At 34.5% G+C, this 17,962-nt stretch overlaps 1 protein-coding gene across 6 annotated transcripts in view; it reads left to right on the forward strand.

Moving 5' to 3' along the window:
- Positions 1 to 17,962, forward strand: part of INTU (inturned planar cell polarity protein) — a 72,686-nt gene that overhangs the window by 16,531 nt on the left and 38,193 nt on the right. For 4 of the 6 annotated variants that reach the window (XM_055275847.2, XM_055275849.2, XM_055275850.2 and 1 more), the window contains exons 3-5: positions 1,106 to 1,191; positions 7,858 to 8,061; positions 13,487 to 13,605. In XM_055275847.2, coding sequence (XP_055131822.1) covers positions 1,106 to 1,191; positions 7,858 to 8,061; positions 13,487 to 13,605 — 409 coding nt within the window. The remainder of the gene's footprint in view (positions 1 to 1,105; positions 1,192 to 7,857; positions 8,062 to 13,486; positions 13,606 to 17,962) is intronic. The other 2 variants (XM_063637518.1, XM_055275848.2) reach the window with 1 other exon arrangement.

A 17,962-nucleotide genomic window follows, 5' to 3' on the forward strand; every position in this document is an offset into this window, starting at 1 on the left:
CTGGGACCAGAAGTGCTTCCGATTTTTTTTTTTGAATATTGCATTATACTTACCTGTTGAGCGTCCCAAATCTGACAATCCCAAATCCAAAATGCTCCAATGAGCATTTCCTTTGAGGGTCAGGTTGGTGCTCAAAAAGTTTTGGATTTTGGAGCATTTTGGATTTTCAATTTTTGGATTTGGGATACTTAACCTGCATACATGTTTATTATCCATCTTCCCCAAAGAATATTAAGCTCCCTGAGAGTAGAGATTTTGTCTTTGTTCAATTCTTTGTCTCTAGTGCTTAGAATAGTGCCTGGCACACAGTAAGTGCTCAGTAAATATTTGCTAAATGAATGGATGAATATGAATTATTTCATCAATTTCCTAATAATATATTTAGGAATGATGAGAAAAATAACTTTGGTATGTCTGTGTTTCTATTAATATAGCTAACTGGTATTTTGATAGTATAATTATATTCTGAAAGTAAATTTCCATTTTAACACTGATATTTATTTTATTATCAGATTTGGAAAACATACACATTTCTTTTAAAGTACATGGAAAAGGAAATTTTTACCAAACATGCAGTGTATTTTGATATGATTGGGGCCTTTGAAGCAAAGAACTGTGTGTAGACATAGATCAGTAACAGAAGTGAATACCATAGTATATTGTGTTATGATGTGCCACATGGATTTAATTAGAATTTCAGCTGGGTTTTTTTTGTTTTGTTTTGTTTTTACTGTGGGTCTAAGTGGTTAGATTCAATTTTGTCAAGTACGATATTTGGTTTATGCTACAAATTTTCCATTTGTTTTTGGGTTTACATAATTCTCCCAATTGTATCAAGAATAAAAATATTTATTTTTTAAAATATTCATAGGTTGTATTATTTATGGTACAATAATGGGCAGTATTATAGATTAAGAAGAGTAAAGTTAGGAGATTAGCCCTGCCACCAGTAAGCTCTATAAACTTGGACAAGTTCCTGCTTGTCAGTACCACATTTCTCACTGTACTTTGAGGAGGTCAGAGTAGCTGTTTAATGTTCCAATTCTAGACCTCTATGGTTTTTAGATATTCATAAAACTATCTTTTATTGTTATTCTGGTTTCAGGTGATGTCCTTGTTGCTGTGAATGATGTTGATGTTACTACTGAAAACATTGAGAGAGTTCTGTCTTGCATTCCTGGACCTATGCAGGTATAGACATTCTTTTTCTATATTTTATGATGTTACATAAAATAAATATATCGTGCACTATTTTCGTTTTTAAGCTTCTGAAAAGTATCATGTATAATGGATGAGTTACACTGATACTTGCCTATTTAAGAAAATTTAGCTCTTGCTAATATTATTAGCTTTTGGAGATTATTCTAAAAAGAGAAAAATATCTACAAGTAAAATTCTACATAAAGCAGTAACAGCAACAGTAATGAAAACATACATAATTGCAAACTTGCCATTATAACTACCATATATGCTTGTGACAATCTAGTTCCTAGAAGAGTCGTTTTAAATAGTCATGGAGTTTTCTGTTCTCTGACTTACTAAGATCACTGTTGCTATAATGTTTTTTTTTCCAATGTGATTTTATTTTAAAAACAAATCATACAAGTTTCTTGATTTTTTTTGTTATTTAATTAAGATTTTCTCCTGGACTTTTGTTTGGCTACTTAACGAATTATTTTTCAATCCTTGTAGATAGAGATAAATTTATTTTATAAAAAGTCATTTCGATACCCTAAACATTGACATTGTGTATCGTAGATGATGTTTTTCAGTTATTAGGGGTATTTTGCAAGTGCTATACCTTTTGGTAACAGAGTATACCATGAATACTCTGTTCTAGATAGCATCAGGAATTAGCGTTCTCTTTTTGGGGGGATAGGGAAGATGATATGCTTTATATGGGTTAGAGCAGGGGTCCCCAAACCCTGGGCCATGGACTGGTAGTGGTTCGTGGCCTGTTGGGAACTGGACTCCACAGCAGGAAGTGAGCAGTGGGCAAGTGAGCAAAGTTTCATCTGTATTTACAGCTGCTCCCCATCGCTCACATTAGTGTCTGAGCTCCACCTCCTGTTAGATCAGGGGTGGCATTAGATTCTCCTAGGAGCACGAACCCTATTATGATCTGTGCATGTAAGGAAGGGATCTAGGTTGTATGCTCCTTATGAGAATCTAATGCCTGATGATTTGTCACTGTCTCCCATCACCCCCAGATGGGACCATCTAGTTGCAGGAAAACAAATTCAGGGTTCCCACTGATTCTACATTATGGTGAGTTGTATAATTATTTCATTATATATTACAATGTATTATAATAATAATAGAAATAAAGTGCACAATAAATGTAATGTGCTTGAATCATCCCGAAACCATCCCCCAACCGTGGTCTGTGGAAAAATTGTCTTGCATGAAACCAGGCCCTGGTGCCAAAAAGGTTGGAGACTGGTGGGACAGAGGACCCGTCAGGCAGTGAGAGGATGAAGTCGTTTTTGGATTGGTCAGGTTGAAGAATAGAATCCCTGATAAATCAGAATCTCAGCTGCATCTGATTTGAGATTCTGAAATAATAAGGCACATGATGAAATTCCTTATTTTCTGGGAAACAAGATTTCCCTAATCCCCATTTATTTGTTTTAAACATACTTTGTATGCACATGTTTGTGTGCGCATGCACACACACACACACAGATGCTCTGTAAATTTAGCTATCTTTGGAAATGTAAAATGAAAGTGCTGGGATAACTATGGTAGCTGAGACCAGCAATGCCTAGGAATGGATAGCGAGATGTAGATGGAGATGGGGTGGTGTTTGAAATAGTAACAATCGGGGACATCAGCCAGCCATGGTGCTAGAGTAGGTTGTACTGTTACCCACTTTAGTCACTAGATGTGGGGAGGTCCAAGGGAGGGTACTAGGGTACTTCAGGGTGCTCAGACAGCAGCTACTTATTGATTAGTGGTGAAGAACTGCAGTATTTTAACAAGTGAGTCAGCTTCCTCCAAGTCGAGTATTATCCCTGAGTGAGGGATCCGCTTTTCTTGCCTATGTTGGTTGCAGGTGTGCTTCCAGTATTGCCAGAGTTCAATCATGTCTATTCTTTCTTCAAAAATATGAAAAGTTATGTTTACAGCAGAACCACATTATACTTATATTTAATTAACCTTTGCAAATTCAACTGTGCACACTTAGCAGAAGAAAAAGGGAGAGAAAGAAATTAGGATTTAAATACTTTGGACCAGTTCCATCCACAATTAACCCATCCTTGTTAAACACGCAAGAGGAGTCAGGTATACATTTATTGTATACACAATTTCTATTAGTATGAAATAATTATACAACTCACCATAATGTAGAATCAGTGGGAGCCCTGAGCTTGCTTTCCTGCAGCTAGATGGTCCCATCTGGGAGTGACAGGAGACAGTGACAGATTATCACGCATTAGATTATCATGAGTGCACAACCTAGATCCCCCACATGCGCAGTTCACAACAGGTTTTGTGCTCCTGGGAGAATCTAATGTCACCACTGATCTGACAGGAGGTAGAGCTCAGGCAATAATGTGAATGATGGGGAGTGGCTATAAATATGGATGAAGCTTCGCTCACTGACCACTCGCCTCCTGCTATGCCACCTGGTTCCTAATGGTTCTGGTACCTGTCCGTGGCCTGGGGGTTGAGGACCCCTGGTGTAAGAAGATGCCCTTATCCTTAGGAGATACCTGCTGAAGTACTTAGGGACAATGTATTAAAATACCTGCAAATAATTTGCAGGTTCAGCCAAGAAACTTAAAAAATACATATAGAGAAGGGAGGAGTATGGAAGGAAAGGAAAGGAAGACCAGAGAGAAGAGACAAAATGAAGCAAATGTGACAAAATGTGAACAATAGTGCCATTAGATGTGGCATTATGAGCAATCATGGTTCTCTTCTTACAACTTTTCTGTAGTTTTAAAATTTCTAAAATAAAATGTTGATTTAAAAAAGAGCTTTTCGAAATTTTAAATAACAAGAACAAAGGTGCAAATACCCATCTAATTGCTGACTTTTGTGACCCTGATCCATTTCTGCAGCTCTGTGCTCTCATTTATTTAACAGGTACATAATCATGCATGTAGTACATTGTCTCCTCCCATCTTTATCCGGGAGCTTGGGTCCAAATTTTGCAGATGACCAAGACTGATTTCATTTAGTACTGGGCCATATCTGGCTTTGTTAGAGCTTTGGAGGAACCTAACTCCTTTTCTAGGAGAACAGCCTGAAGATTATTAGTCTTGGACTCTTCTCTCTCAGGTAGTTCTTCGGCCTAAAGGAGGGGCCAAAGCCTTCTTAAAGGAGATGATTCTTGAGTGGAATGTTTTAATTTTTATTATTTCCTTGTTACACAGAAATTATACATATACTGTGGAAAAATTAGAAAACAAACTAGTAAAATTTTTAAAATATTTGTAAATCTATTCTCAGAACCCAGAAGTAACCATTTATATCAACATTTTAAAGTGCAGGACTTACATGCAAATCAAATTTGCATTTTAGGAATATATCACTCTGGATGGGGGAGGCATATGCAAGACGGGAGGTCAGGAAACCAGGTGGTTGGGTTTGCAGTAGTCCAAAAGAGAGATGATAAAGGCGTGAGCCTTTATTGACCAGGATAGAGGAGGAGGAGATTAGATTTAAGATAGAGAGGAAGAAAAGAGGACAATACTTTCTACAGGAGAGAGAGAAGTCCAAGAAGCCTTCCAAGTTTTGTCTTGAGTCACTCAGTGAGGTGGCCCAAGAAGAGAAGAGGATGGAGGAGAGATAATCTGCTGAGCCAGTCAGACTCGATTCCCTCAGAATTTTGACTAAGGAGTATTGAAAGCATCTGCCAGCTGTTAGCCAGCAGAGAAAGGACGAGACATGCAGAGAGTAGTGTAGATGATGGGAGAGATGGTGCAGACTGAAGCAGAGGTGAGAGACTGGTCAGCTTCCACAGCTGCTGCAGATCCTGACAGCTTCCCCAGGTCCTGTCTGTGAAGAGGATGGTAGCTAAAGGGAAATCAGAGGATTTCTTTGTTTGGTAGATGATTTCTTTGTTTGGAAGAGACATTGCTTTTTAAATAGGATGAGCTAAAGCCTGAAGTAGAAAGAAAAGACAAAGCGACAAGACTTTGGAAGTGATGAGTCATAGAGAATGCGTCCTTGGGTCTGAGGAAAGGCTGGGCAAACCGCACAAAGAAGAGGGACATAGGACACGAAGGATCCTGAACCTTGCACCAGGTTAAAGTCTCACCGAGTAATAAGAGAAAACCCTTTATAAGAAGCTTCATGTAAACTCACTTACATTAAGTATCATTTAATAAAAGTTTTTCCCTTTAAAACACATAATATCCCTAATATTTATGTATATCAACTCGTTTTTCAAAATAGCACTTAACTGTTAATTTGGTTATCTGTCTCACCCCTTACCATTTTATCAAAGCAACCAGATTTCCTGACATTTGTAGCTACTTAACATGTAAGCTTTTAAAAATGTCTTTTTAAAGTATAATTTTATTTATATTATGGAGCCAACTTTACTTAAATCAGAAGAATAATGGCTGAAATAGTTCCTTAAGGAATTTTAATGGATGGTTCGGTGGTGTGTGTTTTTGTTTGAGTTTTTGTTGTGGTGAGACAAAAAGGTCCTTGCACCACAGAAAAGAAATGATGTTGTTTGCCAAGTATAACAGTAGTTTTCAAGTATGTTGTTTTTCACCAAGCATAGCAAACCAATCTTAAATTTGAGGTTGTTGCTGCTGCCTGAAGAAAATTGGTGAATTTTTAAGTCTATTTTTGGTAGACTTAAAAATTTCCCTTTTTTATTTTTGGTAGGTTGCATCCCATCTTTTGACCTCTCCACCCATAGGAATCTCAACTTGGAAAGATGCCTTCCCTGTTCTGAGATGTGTTTCTTTCTCTGAGGACCCACTTTCTCATCACCACTGCTTATGCACAACTCTCATAGACACTCCAGCTTCATCTCTGTGACACCTACTTCCCTAGGATGTGACTCATCTCATGCTCCCTCTGATCTGATTTCTCCCCGTCTGTACCACTCACACATCTCCACTCAGAGCTCCTTCCTAAAGCCCAATGCCAGGGGACAATCTTCAGAGCTCCCATCTGTGTGTCACAAAGTCTGTACTCAGGAATTCCCCAGAGTTCTCAAATTTCCAGGGAACACCACCAGAGGCTCCCATATACTTTCTTTTGGGTACTCCTAAATCCTCATGCTCAGATAAAGGAATTTGGGGTAGATACCCAGTAGGGGGGTTGCTGGATCTAATAATAGATCTGCTTTTAGTTCTTTTAGAAGTCTTCATACTGTTTTCCATAGAGGTTGTACTAATTTACATTCCCACCAGCAGGGCATAAGCATTCCCTTTTCACCACGTCTGCTCCATCTATTGTTTTTTGACTTTTTAATAATGTCCATTCTGGTTGGGGTAAGGTGGTAGGTACCTCATTTTATTTTAACTTGCATTTCCCTGATGATTAGTCATGTTGAGCATTTTTTCATGTTTGTTGACCATTTGTATATCTTCTTTTGAGAAATGTGTATTCAAGTCATTGGCCCACTTTTTAATGAGATTACTTTTTTCTTGCTGATTAGAGTTCTTTAGAGATTCTGAATATTAGTTTTTTGTCAGATGCACAGTTTGCAACTATTTTCTCCCATCCTGTAGGTTGTTTACTCTGTTGATTATTTCTTTTGCTGTGCAAAAGCTTTTTAGTTTAATTGGGTCCCATTTATTTATTTTCATTTTTGTTGCATTTGCTTTTGGAGTCTTAGTCATAAATTCTTTACCTATGCCAGTGTCCAGAGTACGTTTTCTTCTGGAATTGCTATGGTTTCAGGTCTTAGATTTAAGTCTTTAATCCATCTTAAGTTAATTTTTGTATACGATGAGAGACAGAGTTTCATTCTTCTATGTGTGGCTATCCAATTTTGGTGCTTCTTTGAAATGAATGAGTTATCTTTGACCAGTTGGTATCTAGACAAATATTTCCTTTTCCAAGGATAGGTAATTTTAATACTTCATCCCTAAGTACTTTGGCATGTATCTCCTAAGAATAAGGGCATCCTCTTATACCAGGGGTTCCCAACCCCCAGGCCACAGACCAGTACCAGAACCATTAGGTAATTGAGAAATGGAGGCTACCTTTCCATACTTGTGGAAAATGGCCACATTCTGGGCTCTTACCAATCTTGACATCAGGCCATGAAATTAAAACTGTCTTGATAAAATTGATAATCTTCTTAGAGCCATGTTGGTCTAAGATCCAGCATGTTAATAGTGTTTACTCTCCTTGGCCTTTGTTTTAAAGAACCAGAAAGAATGTCTGAGAGAAGAATATTTGAAATACCACCTTATTTGGAAGGGGAGTTAACTTTGGTTGTGTGAAGTCACTCTTAATGCTGAATCTCTTCCTTCTGTCTTCCCAGATGAGCCAGTGCTGTCAGCATTCATATTGTGGTGTTACTCTTTTTGCACTATCAGATCATACTAATTTCTGGTTTTTGGTGGCCTTTCTTATTTTTATAGTCAGCAATTTAGACTACAATGATTATGTTTAATTAAATGAATTTTTATACAGAACATTATACATTCTTATTCAATAAATATTTGTGGTAATATGTGTCAGACACTCTCCTAGGAGCCGAAGATACAAATATAAATAGAATACACAGCCCCAGCCATCAGGAGCCCTCACTCTAGGATGATTTATATATACTGTACATACCTGGGTGTATGTACATGCACAGATCCTTCATTGTGAAAACTGCAGCTGATATTCCCTTGTTGAAAAGTCAACACATTGTTTTAATTTTTAAAGGTGAAACTGACATTTGAAAATGCATATGCTGTGAAAAAGGAGACATCCCAACCAAGACAGAAAAAGACACAGTTGAACACAAGTGATTTAGTCAAGCTTCTCTGGGGAGAAGAGGTTGAAGGTATCCAGCAGAGCAGCCTAAACACTCCTCATATCATTATGTATCTCACGCTACAGTTCGACTCAGAAACCTCAAAGGAAGAGGTGAGTGTCCTCAAAAGTCCAAAGGAAAAAGTAAGGAACTTTTATCGTATTCCCAGTAAATAGTGAGTATATTTGATTTAAGGAAGAGACAAAAATGAATTAACTGTTGTTCTTTAAAATTGTGTATCTAATACTCTGTTATAGATATGAATATTTCATACCACAAATGTTTTTAAAATGAAAACAAATTATTCAGTTATTTCTGTAGGAAAAGAAAAAAGAGGAAGGTATCGTTGCAATATCTTTTAACTTAGAAGCTAAGGTCTTTTTAGGTTTTTTTGATGTGTTTCATTGAAGTATTACTTATACATAATAAAATTCAACAGTTTTAAGTGTACAATTTGATGAGTTTTGACAAATATATTACACTTTTGTAACCAGTATCACAATCATGATATGGGACATTTTTATCACCTCAAAAAATTTCCTCTGTGCCCTGTTATAATCAATCCCCTCCTACTATTAATAGCTTTTAATGCAGGGGGATGTAGCATTAACTTTCTTACATAGGTTGTAAATAGTTTTTATGTTTTACTTATTTTTTAAAAATTCATTTTCAATCTTTATTGAATACCTACTTTTTGTCTAGCATAATATCAGATACTGGGTATTTTTATTTGCAGGTAAAGGAAATAATCCTAGTAAAGATAAGTAAAATGTTTAAGTTCACATAGCTAGTAACTGACAATTTCTATTTAAGCTGAGATGTTTCCAATCTGTGCACTTTCTTTGATACCAGGTTACCTTTCAACATCAATGTTTTGAGGCTGTTGCTTTGTTCAAGTTTTATCTTTTATTATAAAAGATTTCTTGTCTGCTTTGCCTATTCATAATTAATAAAGATATAGAAATCTCCCCCTCTGATGAAGATTTGTCCATTTTTCCCTCCAGTTCTAAATATTTATGCTTTATATATTTTGAGACAATTTTGTTAGGTGCATTAATGTTTAGAATTATTAAATCTTCCTGGAGAAAACTGAACTTTTTGACATCATGATATGATCCTCTCCACCTTAGTTTGTTTCTGTCTTAAAGTCCTTTTTTAACATTAACATTTTAAAAATAATATTTAATATCATAGAGCTTTATTTTGTAAGTATTTGAATTTTTTTTCTTTCTTTTTCTCAGTCTGTGTCCTTATGTATTTGACATATCTTTTACACACAGCCTATTTCCAATCTGGCAGTGTCCGTCTTCTAACAGACGAACTCAGTGAGTCCATTTATAGAGATTACTGATATATTTGAATTCATTTCTGCTATCTTCTTTAAAAATTTCTACTGGAACTGCTTTTTCTGTGATATTTTTCTTAACTATTTTTTCATTGCTTGTATCGTTATTCTTGCTATATACTCTTTCTGTTTTTTAAATGATTACACTTAAAATTTTATCATGATATTTGTCTTAACAGATTCTAAAGTGAAACACTATTTTAACCCCTTTTCAAATAATTCAAAGCCTTTAATACACCTTAGCTTCAGTTACCCTTCCTTTACTCGTGCTATTGTCATCAATATTTTAGTGCTATCTCTTTCCTCCATCATCTATAATTATACTACTACTACTTATTATTATTACATTTTATACACCATAAAATTTATAAATTAAGTATATATTATACAATACATAAATGATATATTATAAAATTTATAAATATAATTATATATTAGATATATTTATGTTTTTAATATAAATATTATATATTTCATACAGCTGTACCTAGTTTAAATTTACAATTGTGCCTTATTTTTTCTTTACTCACCATCCTCTTACATTGGAAACTGTCCTTATTGGATCATTATTTTCTTCCTAAAACATATATTTTAAACATTTCTTTTTAGTGAAAGTGTGTTGGTGATCAATTCTTTTTGTTGTTATTTATCTGATGATGTCTTCTTTTACCCCTTCCTGAAAGGTAGCTTGATAATTCTAGATTGTATTCATCTGGGTAGGCTACTTGCTATAACAAGCAATCCTAATGTCTCAGTGGCTTAACATGATGAAAGTTTAGATCTCATTTCATTTAACTATTCCTGGTCATGTGGCTCAGTGACTCTAGCCTTTCTTCTAGTGTTCCTATTATTCCCAAGGGCTTAGGAGTCCTCTGTTAGATCCTTTGCATCTAGCTGGCCAATGAGAGAAGAGAGAAGGCAGGCTGTATCACATGAGACATTTTGGAGACCTGACTTGAAAGAAGTAACATCATTTCTGCTCATGTTCCATTGGGTAGAATTAGTCACAGGGTCTATCCATATGCAAGGAAGTTAAGAAATGTAGCCTTCTTGTGTGGCCAGGAAGAAGATCAAGTGAATACATGGGATTGCTTGTGACACCTAAGTAGATAGTTATTTTCTCTAATCTATTTGAAGATAGTATCCCTTTGTCTTTTGACCTCCATTATTGCTGTTAAGAAATCTACTGTCAGTCTATCATTCCTTTGTAAGGAATGTGCCTTTTCTAGTGTTTGTTCAGCTTTTTACTCCTGTGCCCAAACTGTTGTTTAATCTCTCCATTGTGTTTTCTATTTAAACAATTATGTATTTATTTTTAGAAGTTTCTGAAAAGTGTTTAATCAGCATTTCAAATCTGCCGTGATATTCCTGGTAGTCTCTTGTTGCTTGCTCGTCTTTGTGACTCTATACTTGTAGACTGTATTCTATATCTGCCCATTCTACTAGCTCTAGTCCTGAGAGGATTCTCACTTGTAATGGCTTGCCTTCTTATGTCCTTGGGGATCTTTGACTAAACTTATTGCTTGATGTTATCTTTGGGAGTCTTGTTCTAATGAGGGGATGCTCTCCTCCAGAGATAATTTGTTTCTTCTGCTTTTGCCACTGACCTAGGATGTTTCAGCCTTACTTGAGGGTATGGGCTTAACACAGTGGTACTAGGCTCAGCTCACCTACCTTGTTCCTAGCCCAGTACTCAGTGTCCTGACGGAAGCTGTCGTGGGAATCAGCCCTCAGGACAGCCCTGCTTCTGTCTTTCTGCCCACCACTCAACACTCCCAGCAGAGGCCCTAACTTGCTCTGCAATAATGGAGGAGATTGGAAGGTTTTCCTTGGAAACCTCTCTGCTTCTTCTTGCATGTCAGCAATTTGACAAGTATGTTCTGGCCATGGATCTGGTTTTACAGCGCAAGGGTCTCTCAGAGCATCTAGTCAAACATAATGCTTTGAACAGAAGTGAGATTTAAAATGTTTTTAACTAATCTGTATCTCTTTCTTTTTGAAATCCTTCCAGTCTGTATTCTCAATGCTAATGCTATTTTATCCAAAAGGATGCATTTCCTTGTGTTGCTTCATATATCAAAATTTAGTGAATAATCAAAATGGCAAAGAAGGAATTTACTTAGACACATTTTTGTTATTTTCTGTGTTCTGAAAAATACATACAGACCTAGAGTTAATAATTCTAATTTATTGTGTGTAGTACTGATCCTTTATATTTTTAAAACAAATGAAATATTTAAGCATTTGTTATATAAAACATACGACAAATTTCCAGGATGATAACATCCTGAATCTTTCTAAGTCATTTTGGAGTAAGATACTGCTAAGACCTTTTGTGATCCTTGCCTTTCTTTCCATGGGAAAGTGTGTAGATGTTTCTCAAAAGAACAGGTTTCTGTCTGTTGCCAGCCCTGTATCAACACTGTAATTAAGAGAGGCTTTTATTCTCATTGAAAGAGTGGAAGCTGCTGCAAATGCATGCTACTAATAAGTGCTTAAAAATACAGCTAATTAAATTGGTTCGGAACCGTAGAGCTTGCCAGGTCTTTAACAGTGAGGCTTTTATGACTGGAATAGAGACCTTCTCAAATGACCTTTTTTAACTGGTATGGCTTAATTTATAACAAAATGTCATGAGGTCATTTTGTTTTCTGTGAGTTACATATTTAATAAAAGCTTATCTTCTTCGGGCTACAAGATTTCAAAATGTAAAGACCATAAGCTTGGAGATTTTGAAAAACTATTCAAAGAGTATATGGGGTTTTTTTTTGTTTAAAGTAGTGTATGGTATTTTGGCTACATGTAATAAAATTATTTATTGGCCAAGATTTAAATATATTAAGTAGAAAACAGAAGATCTTAACTGATATTTAACTTAATTTCTAGATATAAAATAATGTTTTATAACTTTTTTACACTAGAATTACTGCAATAAAATTTTAGTTGTTAGGCAGAGTGTATTTGGCCAGCATATTCTATAGCAATTTGCATATATTGAATGTGCTTACTAAGTATAAAAAGCAGATGTCTCCAATTTATTTATATTTGTCATAATGTAAAAGTTGGCAAGACATGGAGACCATATCATGTAACTATTTATTGTATAGCGAGACCACAGCAAGATATATAATACTCTTTAGAGAGATGGAGAACCAGAGAAAATATATGATACTATTTAAGGAGTTTGGCTTTTCAATAGTGGCAATATTAATATTTATGGATACAGTCATTAAACAGGGCAACTGGAAGCCACTGAATTCTTCATGGTTCCTATCTTAACATTTTCATTTTGCCTGCTTTTAATTTTCCTTGTGAGAGAAATAAATGTTGCTTTAAGTAACAACAAAAAATGAGATACAGAATGGTTCATCTCTTTGTATGAAAGTATTAGCACAATGCACATCCTGATTTTGAAGTTTGTCATTTTATTTCGTAAAAACTATCTGTTTCCTGGGACATGCTCTTCTTGAAAATAGAAAAATATAAGGCATTTTGTGAATTATCTTGTACGTCTAGTATTTTCCATGATTTAAAATAAAATATGCTCTTTTAAAGTTTGAATTCAGATTAGTTTGTGGTATACACAGTGTCTCTAATTTGACAAATAAGATTTTATAATATTGTGACACTTTTTTCTTATTATCTATTTTATAATTTAGTTCTGTATTCTCACTTTGTAAGTTTAATTGCTGTCTTGGCTTGGATTTAATGATTTCACCAAAAATGTTGAATACTGTCTTTTAAAAAATAATATAAAAGTAATTAAATTTAAAGACTCCTAATAGTTACTTGTGGTACCTGTGTAGCTATGTAACCACAGGGGATGAGAATAACTGTATAGTATTAACAAAGTATAATAAAATATTAGTATTATAAATTATTATTAAAGAGATTAAAGTTTAAAACTGTTTTAAATGAATTGTAGTTTAAATTAATCAGTATCCTACTTAGTATATTATTTGTTATTATGACTAATTTTGGCAGTCTCTAACTTATTTTCAAATGTAGTATTTTACATGCTAGTTAATGTGTTAAAATTCCAAGCATAGTTCTCTCCTTATGTTTGAACAAAACTCCCACTGAAGCTGAAAGGATTCATTTTTTGTTCTTTTCTTAATGCAAAGTTTGAACTTGCCCTGACAAAGATAATGGTTGGAAAATTGGATGGTTTGATCATTTGTTTCATTTAACAGCAGGAAATTCTTTATCATTATCCAATGTCTGAAGCATCTCAGAAACTTAAAAGTGTGAGAGGGATTTTTCTCACACTCTGTGACATGCTGGAAAACGTAACTGGGACACAAGTTACTAGGTAATAATTTTTATTTAGCTTTAATCCTGTTTTTTTCAAGTTCTTTTATTTCACCCTGACAAATAAAATGCTAAGACAAGTATCTGGTATACAAATATACTTGTATCTACAATGTATGTATTGTATACATTATAGTCTATAATGTATGTATTATATACATTACAGTCTATAATGTATGTATATACACGGATATATCTATACATTATAGATAGCGAGCTCTGAAGAATGTCTGCAGATTTTTGCTTCATCTAAGTTATTTCTACCAGTCATCTATTTGAAGTGTAGATTCTCAACACAGCTGTAGATCTGGGTGTTTTGGCACATTTTAAATAACAGTTGGGCCTATATTTATTATTCTTTCATGAAGGTGTATCTTTTAAGCATGGCATTATTATGAATCTCAGCTTTTTCATGTTTCTGTCTTGATTGTTAACTTCCTAGGCAATACCTTTGTGGCAAACAGAATTGGCAAGAATGACTGAACACCAAAATTGGTCATATAGTTAGGACATATTCTGTTCTTACAACAATGATAGAAAAATACAGAATGTTCTTTAGGAGGGCTATTCATAATCTGTGAATTTTCCTACCCTTCCACCCTTCAAAATCTCCAATGTCTGTTATTCCACACTCTATGTCCATGTGTACACATTATTTAGCTCCCATTTGTCCCTTTAATCTAACTTGATTTAGGTTAAAGGCTTAAAAGTAAGACTTGACACTATAAAAATGCTAGAGGAAAACCTAGGAAAAATGCTTCTGGACATTGGCTTAGGCAAATAATTCATGACTAAGACCTCAAAAGCAAATGCAGCAAAACCAAAAATAGACAAATAGGATAGATGCATTCATCATCAGTGTAGTTACTCAATGATGGATGAGCAAAATTGATGTCAAACAATTTTATATTTTGAACTCTTAATATAGTCAGTTATAGAGTCAAATACCCATTCCATTGATTTATTAAGCCCTGATGTTGAAATGCCATAGTTAATTTATGTGAGGAAGAGGCTCAAAGCTTTTAGGTTTTGTGTTTTTTTTTTCATAAAAGAAATCTAAGAATTATAAACAATTTTTCTTCCTTAGTATTTCAACAATTTTAGACTTTACAAAGAAATTTTATCTCAAATTTCAACAGCCTCCATAATACTGAGAAAATATCAAGTTGGATTTTCTAGGCTTTAACTTTTTTCCCCCATATTCAGGTAGAAATGACATTTCTATGATTTTAAAAGAGGTAGAATCTACAAGGCAATAGAAAGAAGAATTTTATGTTTTAACTAATTAAAAGTCATGTTTAACTATGTGACTTTAATATAGTGTATATACAAACTGTTTGTTTATTTTCAATACAGTAGTACTGGAGGCTCTATTTAGTTTATAAATTTGGGTTCATAAAAGCATATTACAGGCCTCTTTTTATTTTTTAAAAATCTTTATTGAGATATAGTACATAAGTGATACAATTCACCCATCTGAAGTGCATGTGTAATCCTAAAATTTGTATGGAACCAAAAAAGAGCCTGAATAGCCAAAGCAGTCCTCAGCAAAAAGAACAAAACTTGGAGGCATCACATCACCTGACTTCAAATTATACTACAAGGCTATAGTAACCCAAAACACCATGGTACTGGTATAAAAATAGACACACAGATCAATGGAACAGAATAGAGAACACAGAAATAAAGCCACATGTCTATAGCCAATTGATCTTTGACAGAGTTGACAAAAATATACACTGGAGAAAGCACACCCTATTCAATAAATGGTGCTGGGAAAGTTGGATAGCCATATGCAAAAGAATGAAACTGAACCCATCTCTCACCATATACAAAAATGAACTCAAGTTAGATTAAAGACTTAAGTGTAATGCCTGGCACTATAAAAATGCTAGAAGAAAACTAGGAAACACTCTTCTGGACATTGGCCTAGGCAAATAATTCATTAGTAAGACCTCAAAAGCAAATGCAACAAAACCAAAAAATAGATAAGTAGGACTTAATTAAACTGGAAAGTTTCTACACAGCAAAAGAAATAGTCCAGAGTCAATAGATAGCTTGCAGAATGAGAGAAAATATTTTCAAATTGCACATCCACCAACTAATATCCAGAATCTATATAAGGAACTCAGACAACTCAACAAGAAAACAACAAATAACCCCATTAAAAAGTGGGCGAAGGACATTAACAGACACTTTTTAAAAGAAGACATACAAATGGATAACATGCATATGAAAAAATGCTCATCACTAATCATCAGAGAAATGCAAATTAAAAGCACAATGAGATAACATCTTACACCAGTCAGAATGGCTATTATTAAAAGGTCAAAAAATAACAGATGCTGGTGAGGATGCAGAGAAAAGGGAATGCTTATACGGTGCTGGTGGAATTGTAAATGAGTACAACCTCTACAGAAAACAGTATGGATATTTCTCAAAAAACTAAAAATAGAACTACAATTTGATCCAGTAACCCCATGACTGGGTATATACCCAAAGGATAAGAAATCATTATATCAAAAAGATACCTGCACTCATATATTTGTGAGTGCTATTCACAATAGCAAAGATAATGGAATCAATCTAAGCATCCATCAACAGATGACTGGATAAAGAAAATGTGGTGTATGTATATACGATGGAATAAAAAACAAATAAATAAATGGAATAAATTAAATAAATAAATGGAATAAATAACAGAGAATGAAATCATGTCATTTGCAGCAATGTAGATAGAACTGGAGGCCATTATCTTAAGTGAAACAACTCAAACAGAAAGTCAGATATTACATATTCTCACTTATAAGTGGGGGCTAAATAATGTATACACACATATGTAGAGTGTAAAATAACAGACACTGGAGATTTTGAAGGGCGAGAGAGGAGTCAGAAATGAGAAACTACTTAATGGATACAATGTACACTCCTCAGGTGATGGTTACACTAAAAGTCCAGACTTCACCACCATACAGCATCCATCTATTAAAACTGTACTTGTACCCCCTAAATATATACAAATAAATAAATTTTAAAGTGTACAAGTAAATGCTTTTTGGTGTATTCACAGATATGCGCAACCCTCATCAAAGTCAATTTTAAAACATTTTTCTCACCTCAGAAAGAAACCCTATACCCTTTAGCTCAGCCAGCCCAACCCCTGGGCAACTGCTAATCTACTTTCCATTCCTATAGATAACCCTGTTCTGGATATTACATATGAGTGGAATCATTTAATGTGTGGCTCTTTGTGACTGGCTTCTTTCATTTAGTATAAGGAGGTGCATTTCATTTAGCATAAGGAGGTGCATTCCTCCTTTTCAGTCTTATTAGAAAGAAAATTTAAGTTTCTCTGTGCGGTGCTGCTTTTTTTTTTTTTTTTTTTGCCTTTATTTTTTCTACTGTAAAGGATAGATGTTATTTTACCTAATATTTAGATTTTGTTATTAACCATGAGATACGGGTTAAATGTGGAAAGCAGTAAATACAACTAGAAAAACTTTTCTGAGAAGGTAATAAATATGAAAATTATTTTAGGGGTTCCTTAGCAATGTGCGTATCTTTTGTTGCATAAACACTTTTTAAACTATAGTAATATTAGTATACTACAAGAGGCTGATATTTGTCTAAAAGTGTATGCATTTCTAAAAGTATTAAGGCAAAAGCAATGTTCTGTGTGAAAAAATTCATTTTATAATTTATATTTTAAATTCCACACACTTAAGTTCTCTATATTATCATAGTTCATTATTATATCTCTTTTTAGAACATATTTAAATTTTTAAAACTTCGCTGAAGTATAATGAAGTAAACTGAACATATGTAAAATGTATAATTTGATTAGTTTTCACATAGGTGTATACCCTGAAACTATCAACGCAGTGAATACATTCATCACCCCAAAAGTTTCCTTGAGAACACATTTAAATCTGACTTACATTTTGGTTACTTGTTTATATATTCGTGTCCCATACTGATTGTCATCTCAGCTGGGACTACATCTTCCTTTCTTTAGCAAATCATCTTCATAAATAGGCAGTCACAAAATATTTGTTAAATTAACCAACTGAGATGAAGCTTTCTTTTTTTGTTTTGTTTTGTTTTGTTTTGTTTTTGAGACAGGGCCTCGCTTTGTCGCCCATGGTGGAGTGCATTGGTGCAAGCATGGCTCACCGCAGCCTTGACCTCCCAGCCTCAAGTGATCTTCCCATCTCAGTCCCTAACCAAAGTAGCTAGGGACTACAGGACCACTCCACTACGCCCCGTTAATTTTTTTCTTTTTTTAAGAGATGGGATCTTACTTTGTTCCCCAGGCTGGTCTCAAACTCCTGGGCTCAAGTGATCTTCCCACTTTAGCT

The sequence above is a fragment of the Symphalangus syndactylus genome, chromosome 4, assembly GCF_028878055.3.
Source record: "Symphalangus syndactylus isolate Jambi chromosome 4, NHGRI_mSymSyn1-v2.1_pri, whole genome shotgun sequence".
NCBI classification, from domain to species: domain Eukaryota; kingdom Metazoa; phylum Chordata; class Mammalia; order Primates; family Hylobatidae; genus Symphalangus; species Symphalangus syndactylus.